The following is a 13,851-nucleotide window of genomic DNA, read 5'->3' as shown; positions in this document are numbered from 1 at the left end:
AGCCTTCCGCCTGGAGGATTCTCGGGGACTGCAGCACCTGGGTCTGGCTTCCAAAAGCATTCTGGTGACACAGCCCCGGGGTGATGCCCACCCAGGGAACTGCTGCCCACCAAGTAGCAGCTACAGAGGAGAGGCAAGGCAGGGCTCATTCCCAGCCTCGGATCCGGGCGTGACCCACAGAGAGGGGGGGCAGCAAACAGAGGGCCCTCCAGGACAGCCCGGGAGCAGCAGCGGCGGGGTAGGGGAGCGCCCGCAGGCTCGCAGATGGGACAGGCCAGCCGGGGTCTGCTGGGTAAACCACTCACCTCGGTGTGGCCTCCAGGGCAGCTTTTCACAAGCTTGACACAACTTGGAGACTCTGTGGCTTTGTGGCATGATGGGTATTTCGGGGTTTGGGCAGAACAGAGAATGTCAACTACCAGATCTGCCACTGACCAGTCCTGCAGTCTGGCTGGACCTCAGTTTCCATACCTATAGAATGGGCCTAACGGCCAAACCTCAGACTGGCTGTCCGGATTGAAACACGCTACAAGCACTAGCTCTGTATTAGGCAGAGGACAAAAACTAAAGAGATAAAAAAACAAAACAAAACAAAACAAAACAAAACAAAAAAAACCCTCACAACTATGTGTTGATTTTATGTGGTAAGACACAATTCTCCTTTTCGTTAAAAACAATATTTTAAAAATAATTTTTTCAAATGTTACGTTCTGTAGAAGAGTACGTGATTTCTGTGACTCATTAACTGCCCATATTTGGTCTATTTACATATTTATACCAAGCAAACATCAAAACTAGAAAAGTACACCTAACAAGAAAGAGGGAAGTGAATTTTAAGAGTTTCCCACCCCCACCCCCTGAAGCAGAGAGAAGCAAGTGTCATCACCTGGAACCCACCCCTTCCCTCACACCTCTTTGTCTCTAAAATTTTTCTCCAAAGTAATCAAGAAAAATTGCAACTTCCCCAGGATGAGACCCTGGTGAGGCATCCTTTTATGGTTACTGGGCCTGTGACAGTCACCAACTACTACAAGGCTGATGGGGGTGTGGGGTCCTCATCCAGGGCTGACTGGGGGACGGGGGTGGGGTCCTCCCCCTGGACTGACTGGGGGATGGGGGTGGGGTCTTCCCCCGTGGACTGATCACGGGGACGGGGGTGGGGTTCTCCTCCAGGACTGACGGGGGGATGGGGCACTTTCCATATATTTGGACTTGCCGCTCTTTGTTCTCTTACTTTCCAGAAGCTTCTACGTTTGCCAGATCAGGTGTGTCACAAAACTATGTTCATTCCTACTTGAGAGCTCTCCAGAGGCCCTCTGCTTGAACTGACCGAGCACGTGGGGGACGCTGCTGTGGGCCAGGGTCTCAGAAGGATGAACCCCGATGAATGTGTGCTGCTGGGTGATACACCCACTCCGCCCCCAGCACGGCTGAGTTCCTAGCTGAGATATGAGTTGACATTTGGCTCCTTGGCCAGTGGTGAGCTCAGTGCAGGACAAGGGACAGGACAGTGGTGGGGAGGGAGACGCCGGGGCCAGAGACAGAGGGCCCAGGGGAGAGGGGCAGGTGCAGTGCTCAACCAGGACTTTCTGATGCTCACCGGGGGCCATTCAACTTTGAAATATGACAGCACTTGTATCTTTACCTTCACTGTCTGCTGTGCAACCTTGTCCATTTATCCCTCCACCCATCCTCATCCACCCACCCACCCACCGTGTCATCGTGCACCCATGACAAGAGCTAGTATTTTGCTCAAGGTCAGGGAGTGGAGAAGGGGGCACTCGACCCCGATTCCTCTCTGCAGCCGCTCCTGGCCCAACACCACTGGCATCACCCGAGAATGAAAAGCACAGATTCTCAGGGTCTGCCATAGACTTCCCGAATCAGGGGTGTGGGGTGGGGGCCAGAGGCTGTGAGCATTAGCTCGGGCGGCCTCGGGGGCCCGGCCAGAGGACCTCTGTTCTTCCGCTTTCTGCACACGTGCGGGCCGACTACAGGTCCGTCAGTGTCTCTCCCTCCTGCTTCTGGCTTTGTCACGGTTCCTGAGACTCTAAGCGAGATGAACATGCTGGCGAGGGGGCCTCACAGAGCAGGGTGCTCCTGCCACTGTAAGCCGCTCCTGGCCTTGTGATGGGATATTGGGTTCAAGAGTCCACGGACAACAGACACAGGTTCACAGCCCACATGCCAGCACGCGCATCCTCCCTCCCATGCAGGCTAACCTAGATGATGCCAGCACCATGGGAAGTCAGGGGAAGGACAAAGGAACATGCTTGTCAGTTCGGGGCGGAGCCGCAGAGGGAAACAGACACGGAGCCTTTGAAAGGTCGCTGAGTGCACTCAGCTCTGACCTGCTCCCAGGGCTCAGGCCCCCAGCCCCAAGGCACCGGGTCAGTGCACAGACCGACATCCTGCCCACGTCTGCCACTAAGATCACCTGACCCTGTTCTGTCACAGATGGGGAGCTCCTCTGAGGACCTGGGCTGGCGAGCAGGTCGACATCGACCTATATTCCCATCCCCGTGAGTGGAGCTGTGCGTGTGCCCCAAGGTGGGTCGACAGCGCTGCGTCAATGCCTCGGGACACACACCCGCACCGCATCACACAGCCTGCGTTCAGCGGAGCCTCTCTCGCAGCCTGATGGAAAATGAGTTTGTGCAGAGGGAGCCGACAGCATTAACGGGACACAGGCAGGGACGCCGTCCTCTCCCCCTGCTGAAAACACTACATCCTCATGAAGCCGACTGTTGACCTGGATTGAAAAGAGATCTGAAATCTGCGGCTGTTGGCAGCACGGATATGACAAAGGACACACATCTGTGACTTGCTGCTGAGGGGTCAAATAGAGCCTGGCTCGCAGCACAATTCGGGAAGCGGCCGGGGTCCTGCCTGCTCCTCAGAGAAGCCTTTTCACAATTCAAAATGCACACGCGTCTTCCGAGCTGGAGATGAAACCTCCGTCCCCGAGAACCCAGGGCATGACGTCACTCTGGGAAGTCTTCCCACCGCTCCTGTCCTCACTGCAGGGCCTGAGCGGAGGGGAGGGGAGGGCCTGAGGAGCCGTCCCCCCCCTCCCCCGCAGGGCGGGAGGGGTGCTCCGTGAGTCTCTGACCCAGCGCCCTTCACCTCAGGACACAGCCCAGACCCCGCACCCAAGCAAAACGCAACCGAGTTCCAGAAAAGGGGAGCCATCTCCCTGGGAACGAGGGGCCAGATGGCACACAACGGCTTCCTTTTCTTTTGACCCATATCCGGTAAGTCTAGTAGCTTTAATCACAAAATCACCATTAAAAACTGAATGTCTCCAAAAATCGTGGCTAGACCACCGCACACAATGACATGTATGCTGATTCAATCACTGCTTTGCCCTCCAAACCCAGTGAGGTCTCCCACTTGTGACAGAGAGGACGGATGCCACCCCTAAACCACGTAAGTGACAAAATCTAATCTCCCAGAAAGGCACCATTTATACAATGAAGGAATGATACACAATGTAACGTTTGGGCAATATCAGGCAAAAATGTGGCAACTTACTTTTAACGACACACGATTATTTCCTCTTCATTCAAGGAAACTAGTTAATGCAGACCGCTCTCTTCCTGCACAGTGCGGCATCGAAACTCGGAGGTGACTGACTGAGGCACTGCCAGCTCAGCGTTTTCTAACCCTAAAGAGATCCATTCGAATGGCTCCTCAAAGCTCGTCTTAAGTAACCTCCTAATCAATACAGGCAACGGAAGCCCACACATGCCGTCCTCTACCCTTACCTACACCATTCCCAAGCGCTTGTCTCAGCTGTAAGTTATATTTGGTGAGGAAAAGAAGCATCCCGTTAATCCAGATTTTTCCTCCTAAAAACAAGCTTCTGATAGCCTCACCATGCCTACGCCCCGCTCTGGAAGCCCTTGGCTCAGATTATTTTCAACCCACAGATACGTATGCTTTCTCGAAAGGCAGCTGCCACCCGGGCTGAAGAAGCAGATCTCAGACGAGGGTACGAACCCGGATCTGCAACCTGCAGCTATATGCTCACTCTCCCGGGCGGAACCAAATCACGCTGCCTGTCCACGGAAACCTAGCAGCCGCCAGCAAGATGCCCAGCACCTCTGCTCCTTCCTGTTCTCGCTGCTGGGGAAGAAAACGAAGGCTGTCATGCAAAACTCAGGCGCATGATGTCAGGCTTAAGAACACAGCATTCAGCAGCTCCTCCTACCAGTGTGCTTGGAAACCGCATCGAGCCTCCGCACCATTTCTTCCAGAGCCATCTCTTCATTTCTCAGCCAAAACCTCATCCTCCAACGCCAGTGACCCTCTGCTGCAGAAGGCGCCTTATGGGTGGGGTCGTGCGATGGGGAGGGGGCACGGCCGCGCCTCCCTTCCCGGGATTGGTCCCCGAGCCCCGCCAAGGGGGCGCGCCCTGCCGCAGGGGGGCTGCGGGGCGGAAGCGGAAGCGGCGCGCTTGCCTCGCGTGTCCCCACGGCCACCAGGGATCCCTGCGTGTGCGCCCCCGCCTTCACCTGGGAGCCCCGCGTGTGCGCCCCTGCGGCCACCTGGGAGCCCTGCGTGTGCGCCCCGCGGTCACCTGGGAGCCCTGCGTGTGCGCCTCCGCGGCCACCTGGGAGCCCTGCGTGTGCGCCCCCGCGGCCACCTGGCAGCCCTGCGTGTGCACCCCCGCGGCCACCTGGAACCCATGTGTGGACCCCTACGGATACTTGGCGGCACCCCCCACAGTACCGCGTGTGCTCCCCGCGCAAAGGCGCAGCCCGCCCCCATCCCTCGCAGCCCTGGGTCTCTGCTCCTTTCCCCGAGAGGAAGGAGGAGCTGCCGGGCGAGCAGAAGGTGAAGTGGCCGCCAGGGCATCACCGGGAACCTGCTTCCCCCACTTTACCTCCGGCTTCCCTGGGGCAGGTGCAGAGGCCGCAGCAGCCCAGCGCGTGCTCCCCGCGCTCCCCGCGCCGCCGCATGCCTCCCAGCCACCCCGGGTCCCTGGGTCCAGGATGTGTCCGCGGGTGGCCAGGGTGGAACAGCCGCCCCCCAAGTCGCGCCGCCGGTCTGAGGACGCAGAGCGCGGGGAGGGAAGCGCGCGGTAGCTCTCACAGGCCTTCCGACCTCGCCATGCTTGGCACCAAGCCACTGCGTGCATTTTACACCTCAGCGCCCTGCATATCGGAGTTGCCGTGTGGGCGGCTGCGGCTGCGAGGGAACAGGGGTGTGCGCTAACCCTCTCCTCGCCCGGGGTCTGCCAGCCCTCTGTGATTGGCATGCCAGGTGGCGCGCCCCTCCCTACAGAAGCGGGTTTCAGGAAGAAGCGCCCGTTTGCGTGACTGGTTTGGTATGTTCCAGCGAGGAGCCGCTGAGGCTCCGGCCGTGGCTCCTGTCAACACTCGGTCACACGGCCAGGCTCCAAGCTGGGTCCCAGGGGCAAATGGTTGGAGGTGACCCAGCACTTGCTCTGGGAGAGGTCGTGGGCCTGGGGGGCAAGAGACATCTGGAAAGTGCTGCCGAGCGGGATGAAGGATGCTGCCCTTGTGCTTTGCTTTTCTTGTTTACATCGGAGCCACCTGCCACCAGTGAGGGCGGGGGCAGCAAGGTGTCCCGAAGAGCAGGCAGCGAGCCTTTCTTTCCCTTGTGGGCCCTGGTCCTGGGCTGTCCTGCCCGAAGCTGTGCCAGACACACTCCCCTTCACCCCCCATCACACACCCCTTCGCCCCCCATCACACACCTGCCCCACCTCACACTCCCCTTTGCCCCCCATCACACACCTGCCTGACTTCAGGGCAGATCCTGAAATGTCCAAGGCAGGCCCTGCCCTGCCCTGCCCTGCCCAGTGCAGAGGGCGGCGCCCATCCCACTGCCCCAAAGGCAACAACCCCCACACTTGTCCTTGACCCGCACACGTTTCTCCCTGGCCACACTCTCTCACACCTGCACTGCACATCTGGGGGTCACATCCCTCCTCAGAGGCGTCTCCACCTCCTCCCTCACAGGGTTTAACCCCTTTTGGGCACTGCAGTGCTCAAACTTGAGGTCCCGTGGAAGCCTGGAGGGCTGGTTGACCCCACCACACCTGGTAGGTCAGGAGCGGGGGCGATGGGCATTTCCAACAGGACCCCAGGTGATGCTGAGGCTGCTGGTCCACAAGCTGAGAGCCGCTGCGAAAGAGGACAAGGCAGATGCCTGACCCCTGCTCTCGCTGACTCCCTGCCCATCAGGGCGGGACATCTCCACTCACACACAGTTTCTTTCCTGAGCCCTGAGGCCTCCACCCTGTCCCCTGAAACGCCTCTGGCTGGTGCCCATCCCCAGACCGAGTGCTGCTTAGATGGAGTCCGCTGACCGCTGTGACGGGTGCTGTTTATGTGTCAGTTGGCCAGGCCTTGGTGCCCCGATGTTGGTTCAAACAGCAGGCTGGATCTCTTTTTGAGGGTATTTCACAGATGTGATTAACATGTAAGTCAGCAGACCGAGTAAGGCAGATCGGTCTCCCTGCTGTGGGTGGGCCTCATTAAATCAGGTGAAGGCTTTACGGACAAGGACGGGTTGCCCTGAGGAACAGGGAAGACTTGGGACACGACCCACAACGCCAGCTCTTCCCTGGTGGCCAGCCCACACCTGCACCTGCAGATTTCAGATTTTCCAGCCCCACAGCCAGCTGAGCCAGTCATTTGTAGATCTCTCCTCCCTCCTCTTTCTCAATTTCCACCAAACCTTTACTCTCTCCTTAAACTATAGCATAAATGGTGCTTTCTATAAAAATCACTTCATATCTGATTGAAGAATAACAATAGTGACACTGTCCCCAAACCCAGCTCCAGGGACTCTCCAATCTCTTTAAGGACGTGAACCCCTTTAGGCATCACAGACAGGTGGCACTGTCTTCACCCTGTTTTATAGGACGAGGCACAGAAAGGCTCAGTAACCTGGCTAGGGTCACACAGCTGTGAAGTGGCAGATGCACAAATGAGTGTTTGCTTTATGGAAACCCTGTCACATCCCAACTAGAATGCCATCCCCAAAGTCCCTTAGAGTAAATAAGGGACAATTAGGGAGGGAGGGTCCCAAGCCCAATACTGCAGAAGATCCTTCGCCCCTGTGTCCCAAGGGCACGGGCCTGCTTTTTATCACTGTCTTGCCCCCTCCCAGAAAGGAGAAACAGGACAGGGCTGTTCCGGGCCCCATGAGGCCACACGGTGCCCAGGTGGGAAGGCAGAGGTAATGTCATACCTGGATACAGAACACATCCGCTTAGCAACCGTTCAGGAAAGTTAGCCCGAAACAGGAGCCCTGGGGAGCCCGCCCTCCTGAGGAGGGGGGAGCTCTGGGGGGAAGGGGGAGCATGGCTGGAAGTGAGCACAGCCCTGGAGACTGAGGACGCACATACGTCCCGTGCTGCCTTGCCCCACGTCAAGGGGGCAGCATGGGGAGAGGGGGGACTTGGAAAGAAGGTTCTGAAGAAATCCACAATCGCTAACAGCACAGCCTGGCTCTGGAGCTGGGGTGTGGGGCAGGTGCAGCCTCCTGGAGCAGGGCCACCAGCTGCTTCTGAACAACTACTCCCTGGGCAGGGCGGGGCTGAGCTAGGCAGGGGGGCTCCCTGCCCCTGAGGGGCTTACACTCTGTGTAGGGCCAGCCACTAACAAGGACACACATCCTTATGGCGGCTGGGGAACAACGGATCCCCTGGGGAACTGATGTGAGGCCACAGGACAGAGTCCAGGATACGGGTAAGCCCTGTTCCAGCTGTGTGCTCTGGTACATGCACACCCATGTCTGTGGTAGGCAGCTTACAGCAGCACAGAGGGGAGGGGAGGGGAGGGGAGGGAGGGGGCAGAGACAGGGGTGGGGGGAGAAGTGAAGGGAGAGGGAGCATGGGGGAGAGGAAGGGAGGGGAGGGGATAAAGAAGGGAGGAGGGGAGGGAGGGCGTGTAGGGGGAGGGGGAGAGGGGAGGGATAAAGAAAGGGGGAGGAGAAGGGAGGGAGTGCAGGGGGAGGGGTATTGGCGGGGGGGGGGGAGAGGAGGGGGGGCGCCAGGAAGGGGTGGGAGTCTGAGAGCAGCACACCACTACAGCAAATGGAGAACCGAGGGGTTCCCCGGTCACAACGGGAAACCACTCAGTAACCTAACTACAACAGCAAGTTGCAAATACACAAAATGGGACTCCATTTACATCAAATTCAGAGACAGGTGAAACTAAGCTTCTAGCAGCAGAGACACACAGCTCGAGCCCAGTGTCAGCGGGGTGGCAACAGGCTTCCCTGAAGGAGGAGCTGAAGGGCCCTGTAGGGTCCTGTGACCAGAGGAGGGGTGGGGCCTGGAGGGAGGGGAGGGGCCTGAGGTCCTCAGGGTTCTCAGTCTGGCCCAAGCACCTCACGACCATGGGTTGCAGACCCATGACCTGGGTCTCCAGCCCTCTGAGCCCAGCAGCATCCCCACCAGCGCTCAGGATGATACCCACACCAGCTACCTTTCTTCCAACCCTGGACCAAACACAGTACAGAACAGGCATAATATGCCAGGCAGGATTCCCCGGGGGGCACCGTGAGAGGGGACAGCTGTGACCGACCGTGTGCCCAACACCACTGGTCGGACCATCGGGGAAGCCACCTCACACCTGTCAGAATGGCTTTTACCAAGGAGACAAGAGATAACAGGTCTGTGCACGGTTGGTGGGAATGCCCACCGGTGCAGCCACTGTGGACATCAGTGTGGAGCGTCCTCAAAGAACCAAAAAGGAAACTAGCCTAGAATCCAGCTATGCTACTCCTGTGAACGGACCTAAAGAAAGAACAGCAACTCAAAGAGATCTGTGTGCCCCACGCTCACAGGGGCGTCGTTCACAACAGCCAAGACCTGGAACAGCCCAAGTGTCCACTGATGGAGGAGGCGGGGGAGTGGGTAAAGGTGGGTGGACACACGGCGGGCTGTCGCTCATGAAAATGGAGGAACCCCGCCATCTGCAACCAGGGGGTGGAGCCCGAGGGGCACCAGGCTCAGTGAAATATGTCGGAGGAAGACAAGTACTGCATTTGGTCACTTGTATGTGGAATCTAAAAGCGCTGAGCTCAGAGACGGAGCAGAATGGCGGCTTCCGGGGGGCGGGGTGGGGGCTGTTGTTCAAGGATACGAACTTCCAGTGAGAAAGCGAAGTTCTGGGGCCCTAAGGTGCAGAGAGACGGCCACAGACACGACCCTGCGTTACACATTGGAAGACTGGTTCTCACCACGAGACAGAACTGGTAACTACATGACATGACGTGTGGTAACTAATCTCACTGTGACCACTCCCGGCACATGCCTCTGTCGAACCATCACCACGTGCACCTTCCCCTCATGCAGCGGCCGTGTGTCCACTGTGTCTCAGTACAGCATGGGGGAGAGGGCAGCCATGGGAGATGGTGACAAAGGTGAACCTCTGAAAGGAGCTAGGAGCCCCTATTGCCAACGTCTGGAGAAGACAGGTCTACACCAGTGAGCCGGCACCAGAGGGTCAGGGCCGGACCACCAGCACGCGGGGGCCCCACAAGGCAGCACCGATAAGACCCGGGATGTGGCCCGGCAGGTGAGTGCACGCGTGTGTGCAGGTGTGTGTGCCCACGGGCCTCCCCGCCCTGCTCCCACAGGGAAGAAGCGGGAGGGAGGGCAGTGAGCCGGGAGCGGGCCCCCTTCCGTGCGGCCCCGGGTGGGGCAGGAGGAGAGGGAGGCTGAGTGTGTGCGCGGAGAGGACTGGGCCCAGGAAACAAAATGACCAAACACGACAATTTCGGGGTCAGAATAAAGTGTCACCAAGGCACCCTCCGCTCCATCCAGCAAGGGTCCAGGGAGCGGGGGCAGGAGGGGGCAGGAGGGCTCAGGAGGAAAGCCCAGCTCCCTGGGCGTGAGCGGCGGACTTGGCGATGGTCACCTTGTAAACCCGTCGTGAATCCTGAGAGAAAACACAAAACTCAGTGTGTGCGCCAGTCAGGGCGCCAGTTCATGCCGGAGCCAGGATGGGACACGCGTGTTGTAACTTCCGGGGGAAATTCACTGCACTCACCCAGCAGGCCATAAAGGACCACTAACCCACTGGACCAGGACCCTGTGACCAGAAGGAATGACCTTCTGGAAGGATCCTACCTGGAAAATAAAACTTCTGGAGTCTGAGTGGCCGGGAGGGGGGTCACCGCGGGAGCCTTCCTGAGGAAGGGGTGAGCCCTCGAAACCCCTATTCAGCCGGTTCTGAGAACAGGAGGGGCCACGGTCCCACTGCAGACACACAGGGCAGAGCCACTCGGGGGACCCCGGGCGCTGGCTTCCTCACGTCCTGTCTATGTCAACAGACTCGGGTCCAGCCCTGCCCCCCGCCCCCCCAAGCTGAGCTCTGGACAAATCTCTTGGGGGCATCAGCCTGTGCATCATCTCAAGGGCCAAGCCAGCCTCTAAGTCAGAAAGATTCACGTGGGAAACAGGCATTCAGGTGGAAAGCAGTGAACAGTGTCAAGGAATAACTTTATACTGTCACTTGCTGCCTTTCTCCACTGAGGCTGCTGGGAGCGAGCACCGCAGACGCTGATGTCTCACGGCCCCGGAGCCTGCAAATCCAGGATCAAGGTGCCTGCACGGTCAGGTTCCCGGGTTCCGGTGAGGTCCGCTTTCTGGGGCTGTCCTGCTGTGTGCTCACATGGGGGCAGACAAGGGAGTGCTCTGGGGTCTCCATCACGTGGACACTGGGGTCATTGGGGGGCTCTACCCTCGCCCTACACATCTCCAGACACCATCTCCTTGGGGGTTTGGATTTCTGCACGTGGACTTGGGGGACACGATGTTGAGAACACATCAGCGCCTACAGACACTTTGTTCCGATGACAATGAAACTACCTGAAACTCCTTCAGAAGCACTGTCACATGTGTCACCGGGGCACATGTGGAGGGCAGGGAGGCTGGGAGACTCAGGCTCCCCGTGAGAAGAAGAAGGGGAGCAGAGAGAACTGGACCATCGCTGGGGCTCTGCAGAAGCAGCCCATGGGCCCTCGCCACGTTACCCCAAACAGCAGTGGGCTCCCCTGTAAATGTGGGGTCCACATGTAAATGGGGTCCCCACCCCAGCTGTCACCACAGTGTGCACAAAAGAGCCAGCAAACTCAAGCCCGAGGTGACCGAGAAAGCACCACAGAGAGCAGGATGAGGGACATCCTTGTTCTCGTCCTCAGAACCCGCGGATGAGTTACCCTGAGTGGACAAGGGGACTTTGGAGGTGAGACTGGCTGAGGATCTTGAGACCGGGAGACTGTCCTGGGTCACTGGGGGGGTGCTGGACGTATCCCAGGGTCCCCACGGCAGGAAAGGGATGTGCCACAGCCCCAGAGGATGGGGCGATGTGGCGCCACCGCCAAGGAACGCAGACAAGGCCCGAAAGTGGCCTCTCACGGGGCCTCAGGAGGAACCAGCCCCACCCCCACCTTGGTCTGGGACTCCTGGTCTCCGGAGCTGGAGAATGATATGTGTGTGCCCTCTAAGGCTCTGTGGTCATCTGTTATGGCGGCAAGAGGAAAGTAATGGGGCCACGTACGCCAGCCCAGAAGCCCTTGCTGCAGAGAGGAAGCCACCCGGTGTGAGGTCTCGGGGCCCCCACAAAAGGCCGACAGCAGACGTGGGGCCCCAGACGGGTGAGCACGCACAGGCCTCCTACAAACCCCGAGGGTCAGGGGGAAGCCCCTTCCTCGTGCCCACAAATGCGTCTGCTGCCCCGACCGCCCCACAGGCTGAACATTCAACCTTCACCTGGCAGCGTGGAGACCCTCGTGATTATTCAGAAAACCCCGTAGTCTGCCTGTCTGTTCCTGACATTTGAAGTTTGATTTTACAGCCTTGACAGGGAGCGTCGTGAATAACCAGGTGGCCGCAGTGTGACGTCGTCCTGCACAGCGAGGTGTGTGCCGACACTGCATGTTCACTTGTTGGCTGCTGACGCCCCACCTGCCCGCGTCCGCGCCTGGAGAACGTTTCCGCTCTCACCGCGAGGAAACAGCACCAAGGGGGTGAACCGACCGAAATGAGGAGAATGTGTTTAACAGCTGTGAGTTGAGGAAGCAGAGGCCAGTTTCCTTCTTCTGTCTCCTTCCGTTGTTCCGTGAGCTGCCCCGGGAGTTCCGGCAGCCTCCGGCTGCCAGGCCACATACCCACCCCGTGGGAGCCACTGGCTGTCCTCAGGGAGGACCAGCCCCTGGGACGAGGCCCCGGGAGAGGCAGAGCCAAGCAGAACCACAGGCACAGGATGCTGTGGTGTCACAGGCAGACAGCAGGACGCAGAACCGCCCCCCTCCCTGAGCGGGAGACCCGGCCACCAGTGCTGGCTGCTTCTGCACCTCGAGGGCACGAGAAGGGACAGCACAGGCATGAGCCATTTCTGCCTCATGGGTAGGAAGTAAAATGGCAGCAGTGGCCTGGAGACAATCAGCCCAGCGTGTGCCTCTAAAGCAGGGGCTGTGCTGGGCCTCACCCGGGGGCCTCCCGGGACCCACCTGGGCCCAGGCCTCACAGCGCCAGCACCACTCACTGCTTGGATTTGCCAATTTGGGTTCCTTGGTAATCATGCCTCCCGGGAAGAAGGAAAAATAAATCAATATACTCTGGCATCTGGACTCTGCTCCTACAAATACTTTCTAAGAAACCAAATGAAACCAGAGAAAAAATACCGTTGGCCTTAAGGGGACCTGGCTTCACTCCCTCTGGGTCACGACGCAACATATGGACTCAATTCTGGCAACTGCGCTGGTTTTATTCTCCAAAGTGTCTGGGGACGTCCTGGATATATAGATGTAAGAGGCCCACCCTCTTATGGGATGTGTGTGCATAGCCACACGCCAGCAGGGAGGACCCTGGGCCTGCAGGGTGACAGTCACATTTGGTGAGCACTGGTTTTGGTGATGGTGACGCCTCCCGGAGACTCTGCCCAGCAGTGCAGCACAGGGCCTGCGTTCCGGGGTCAGTTGGTGGGTTCAGCCTGCCCCTGACTAGGTGGTGACCTTGAGAAGTGACTCAGTTTCCCCATCCATAAAACAGGGGTCACACACTGCCTACGTCACTGGTAGCGCATCAATGGTTAGAATGGTGCCTGACAAGCGGCAAATGCTCGACGATTATTAGCCAGTACACTCGGAGAGTCAGACTGTAAAATCCGGGAAGGACCCCAGAAAGAGCCCATCCCACTAACTCTGTGTCCCCGTGTCTCAGCCCCTGTTTGTGACTCCCCCCACCCTGGCCCGTGGGACCGCGACAGACTCAAGGTTTGCTGTTCTCACATATTTATCCCCTTATCCGATTCGTAAGGGAGCCCTTACCACGTGTCACAGGCCACGTGCCGGGGACACAACACTGACAACACACAAGACCCTCATCTCCGTGGCGCTTTGCTTCAGAGGAAGGCCAGCCTGCCTATGTGCTCCCAACAGGGTTCCCCGTCCCCACATCTCCTTCCACCTCGGGCAGCTTTAATGTGCGGCCCCCAGCATCTGTCCTGAGAGGCCCAGGTCCTGGCCACGTCCCCATTCTGAGGCCCTGAGCCAGGCGCTGGCCCGGGTCCCCACACAGGTGACAGCAGGAAGCTGTGACAGCACAGGACCGCTTTCCTCCCCACACAGCAAACCAGCAAATACAAGCCCCTGCTGTCTGCAGATAGCGTGAACAGCATGCCCACCCTTCAAGGACCACACAGAGCACAGGAGAGGCCGCCAGCCCCTTCTCCCAAAGCGCAGCCCACCCTCCAAGAATGAGACTCTGGGCCAGTCACCCCGAGGGGCACTCCCAGGCTCAGCCCACAGAGAGCAGTCATTTGGGGGAATTACCCTCCGTTCGGCCCTGAGGACGCCCGAGTC

The 13,851-nt window shown here is 58.7% G+C and overlaps 1 protein-coding gene across 9 annotated transcripts in view; it reads right to left on the bottom strand.

The window, feature by feature from the left end:
* The window catches only part of MCF2L (MCF.2 cell line derived transforming sequence like), a 132,205-nt gene that overhangs the window by 92,271 nt on the left and 26,083 nt on the right, over positions 1 to 13,851 (bottom strand). For 2 of the 9 annotated variants that reach the window (XM_053218058.1, XM_027065257.2), the window contains exon 1: positions 3,535 to 4,152. The exons of 3 other annotated variants lie outside the window; for them this stretch is intronic. Coding sequence is in view for 4 of the 6 variants with exons in the window: in XM_027065259.2 (XP_026921060.2) it covers positions 4,214 to 4,292 (79 nt within the window). In the remaining 2 variants the exon portion in view is untranslated. Of the gene's footprint in view, positions 1 to 3,534; positions 4,153 to 4,213; positions 4,414 to 4,888; positions 5,039 to 13,851 lie in introns of those variants that run through there. 4 more of the 9 variants (XM_027065254.2, XM_027065259.2, XM_027065253.2 and 1 more) reach the window with 4 other exon arrangements.

The sequence above is a fragment of the Acinonyx jubatus genome, chromosome A1, assembly GCF_027475565.1.
Source record: "Acinonyx jubatus isolate Ajub_Pintada_27869175 chromosome A1, VMU_Ajub_asm_v1.0, whole genome shotgun sequence".
NCBI lineage: Eukaryota > Metazoa > Chordata > Mammalia > Carnivora > Felidae > Acinonyx > Acinonyx jubatus.
Note: the sequence above shows the minus strand (reverse complement) of the source record. Positions and strands in the feature narration are given on the sequence as shown.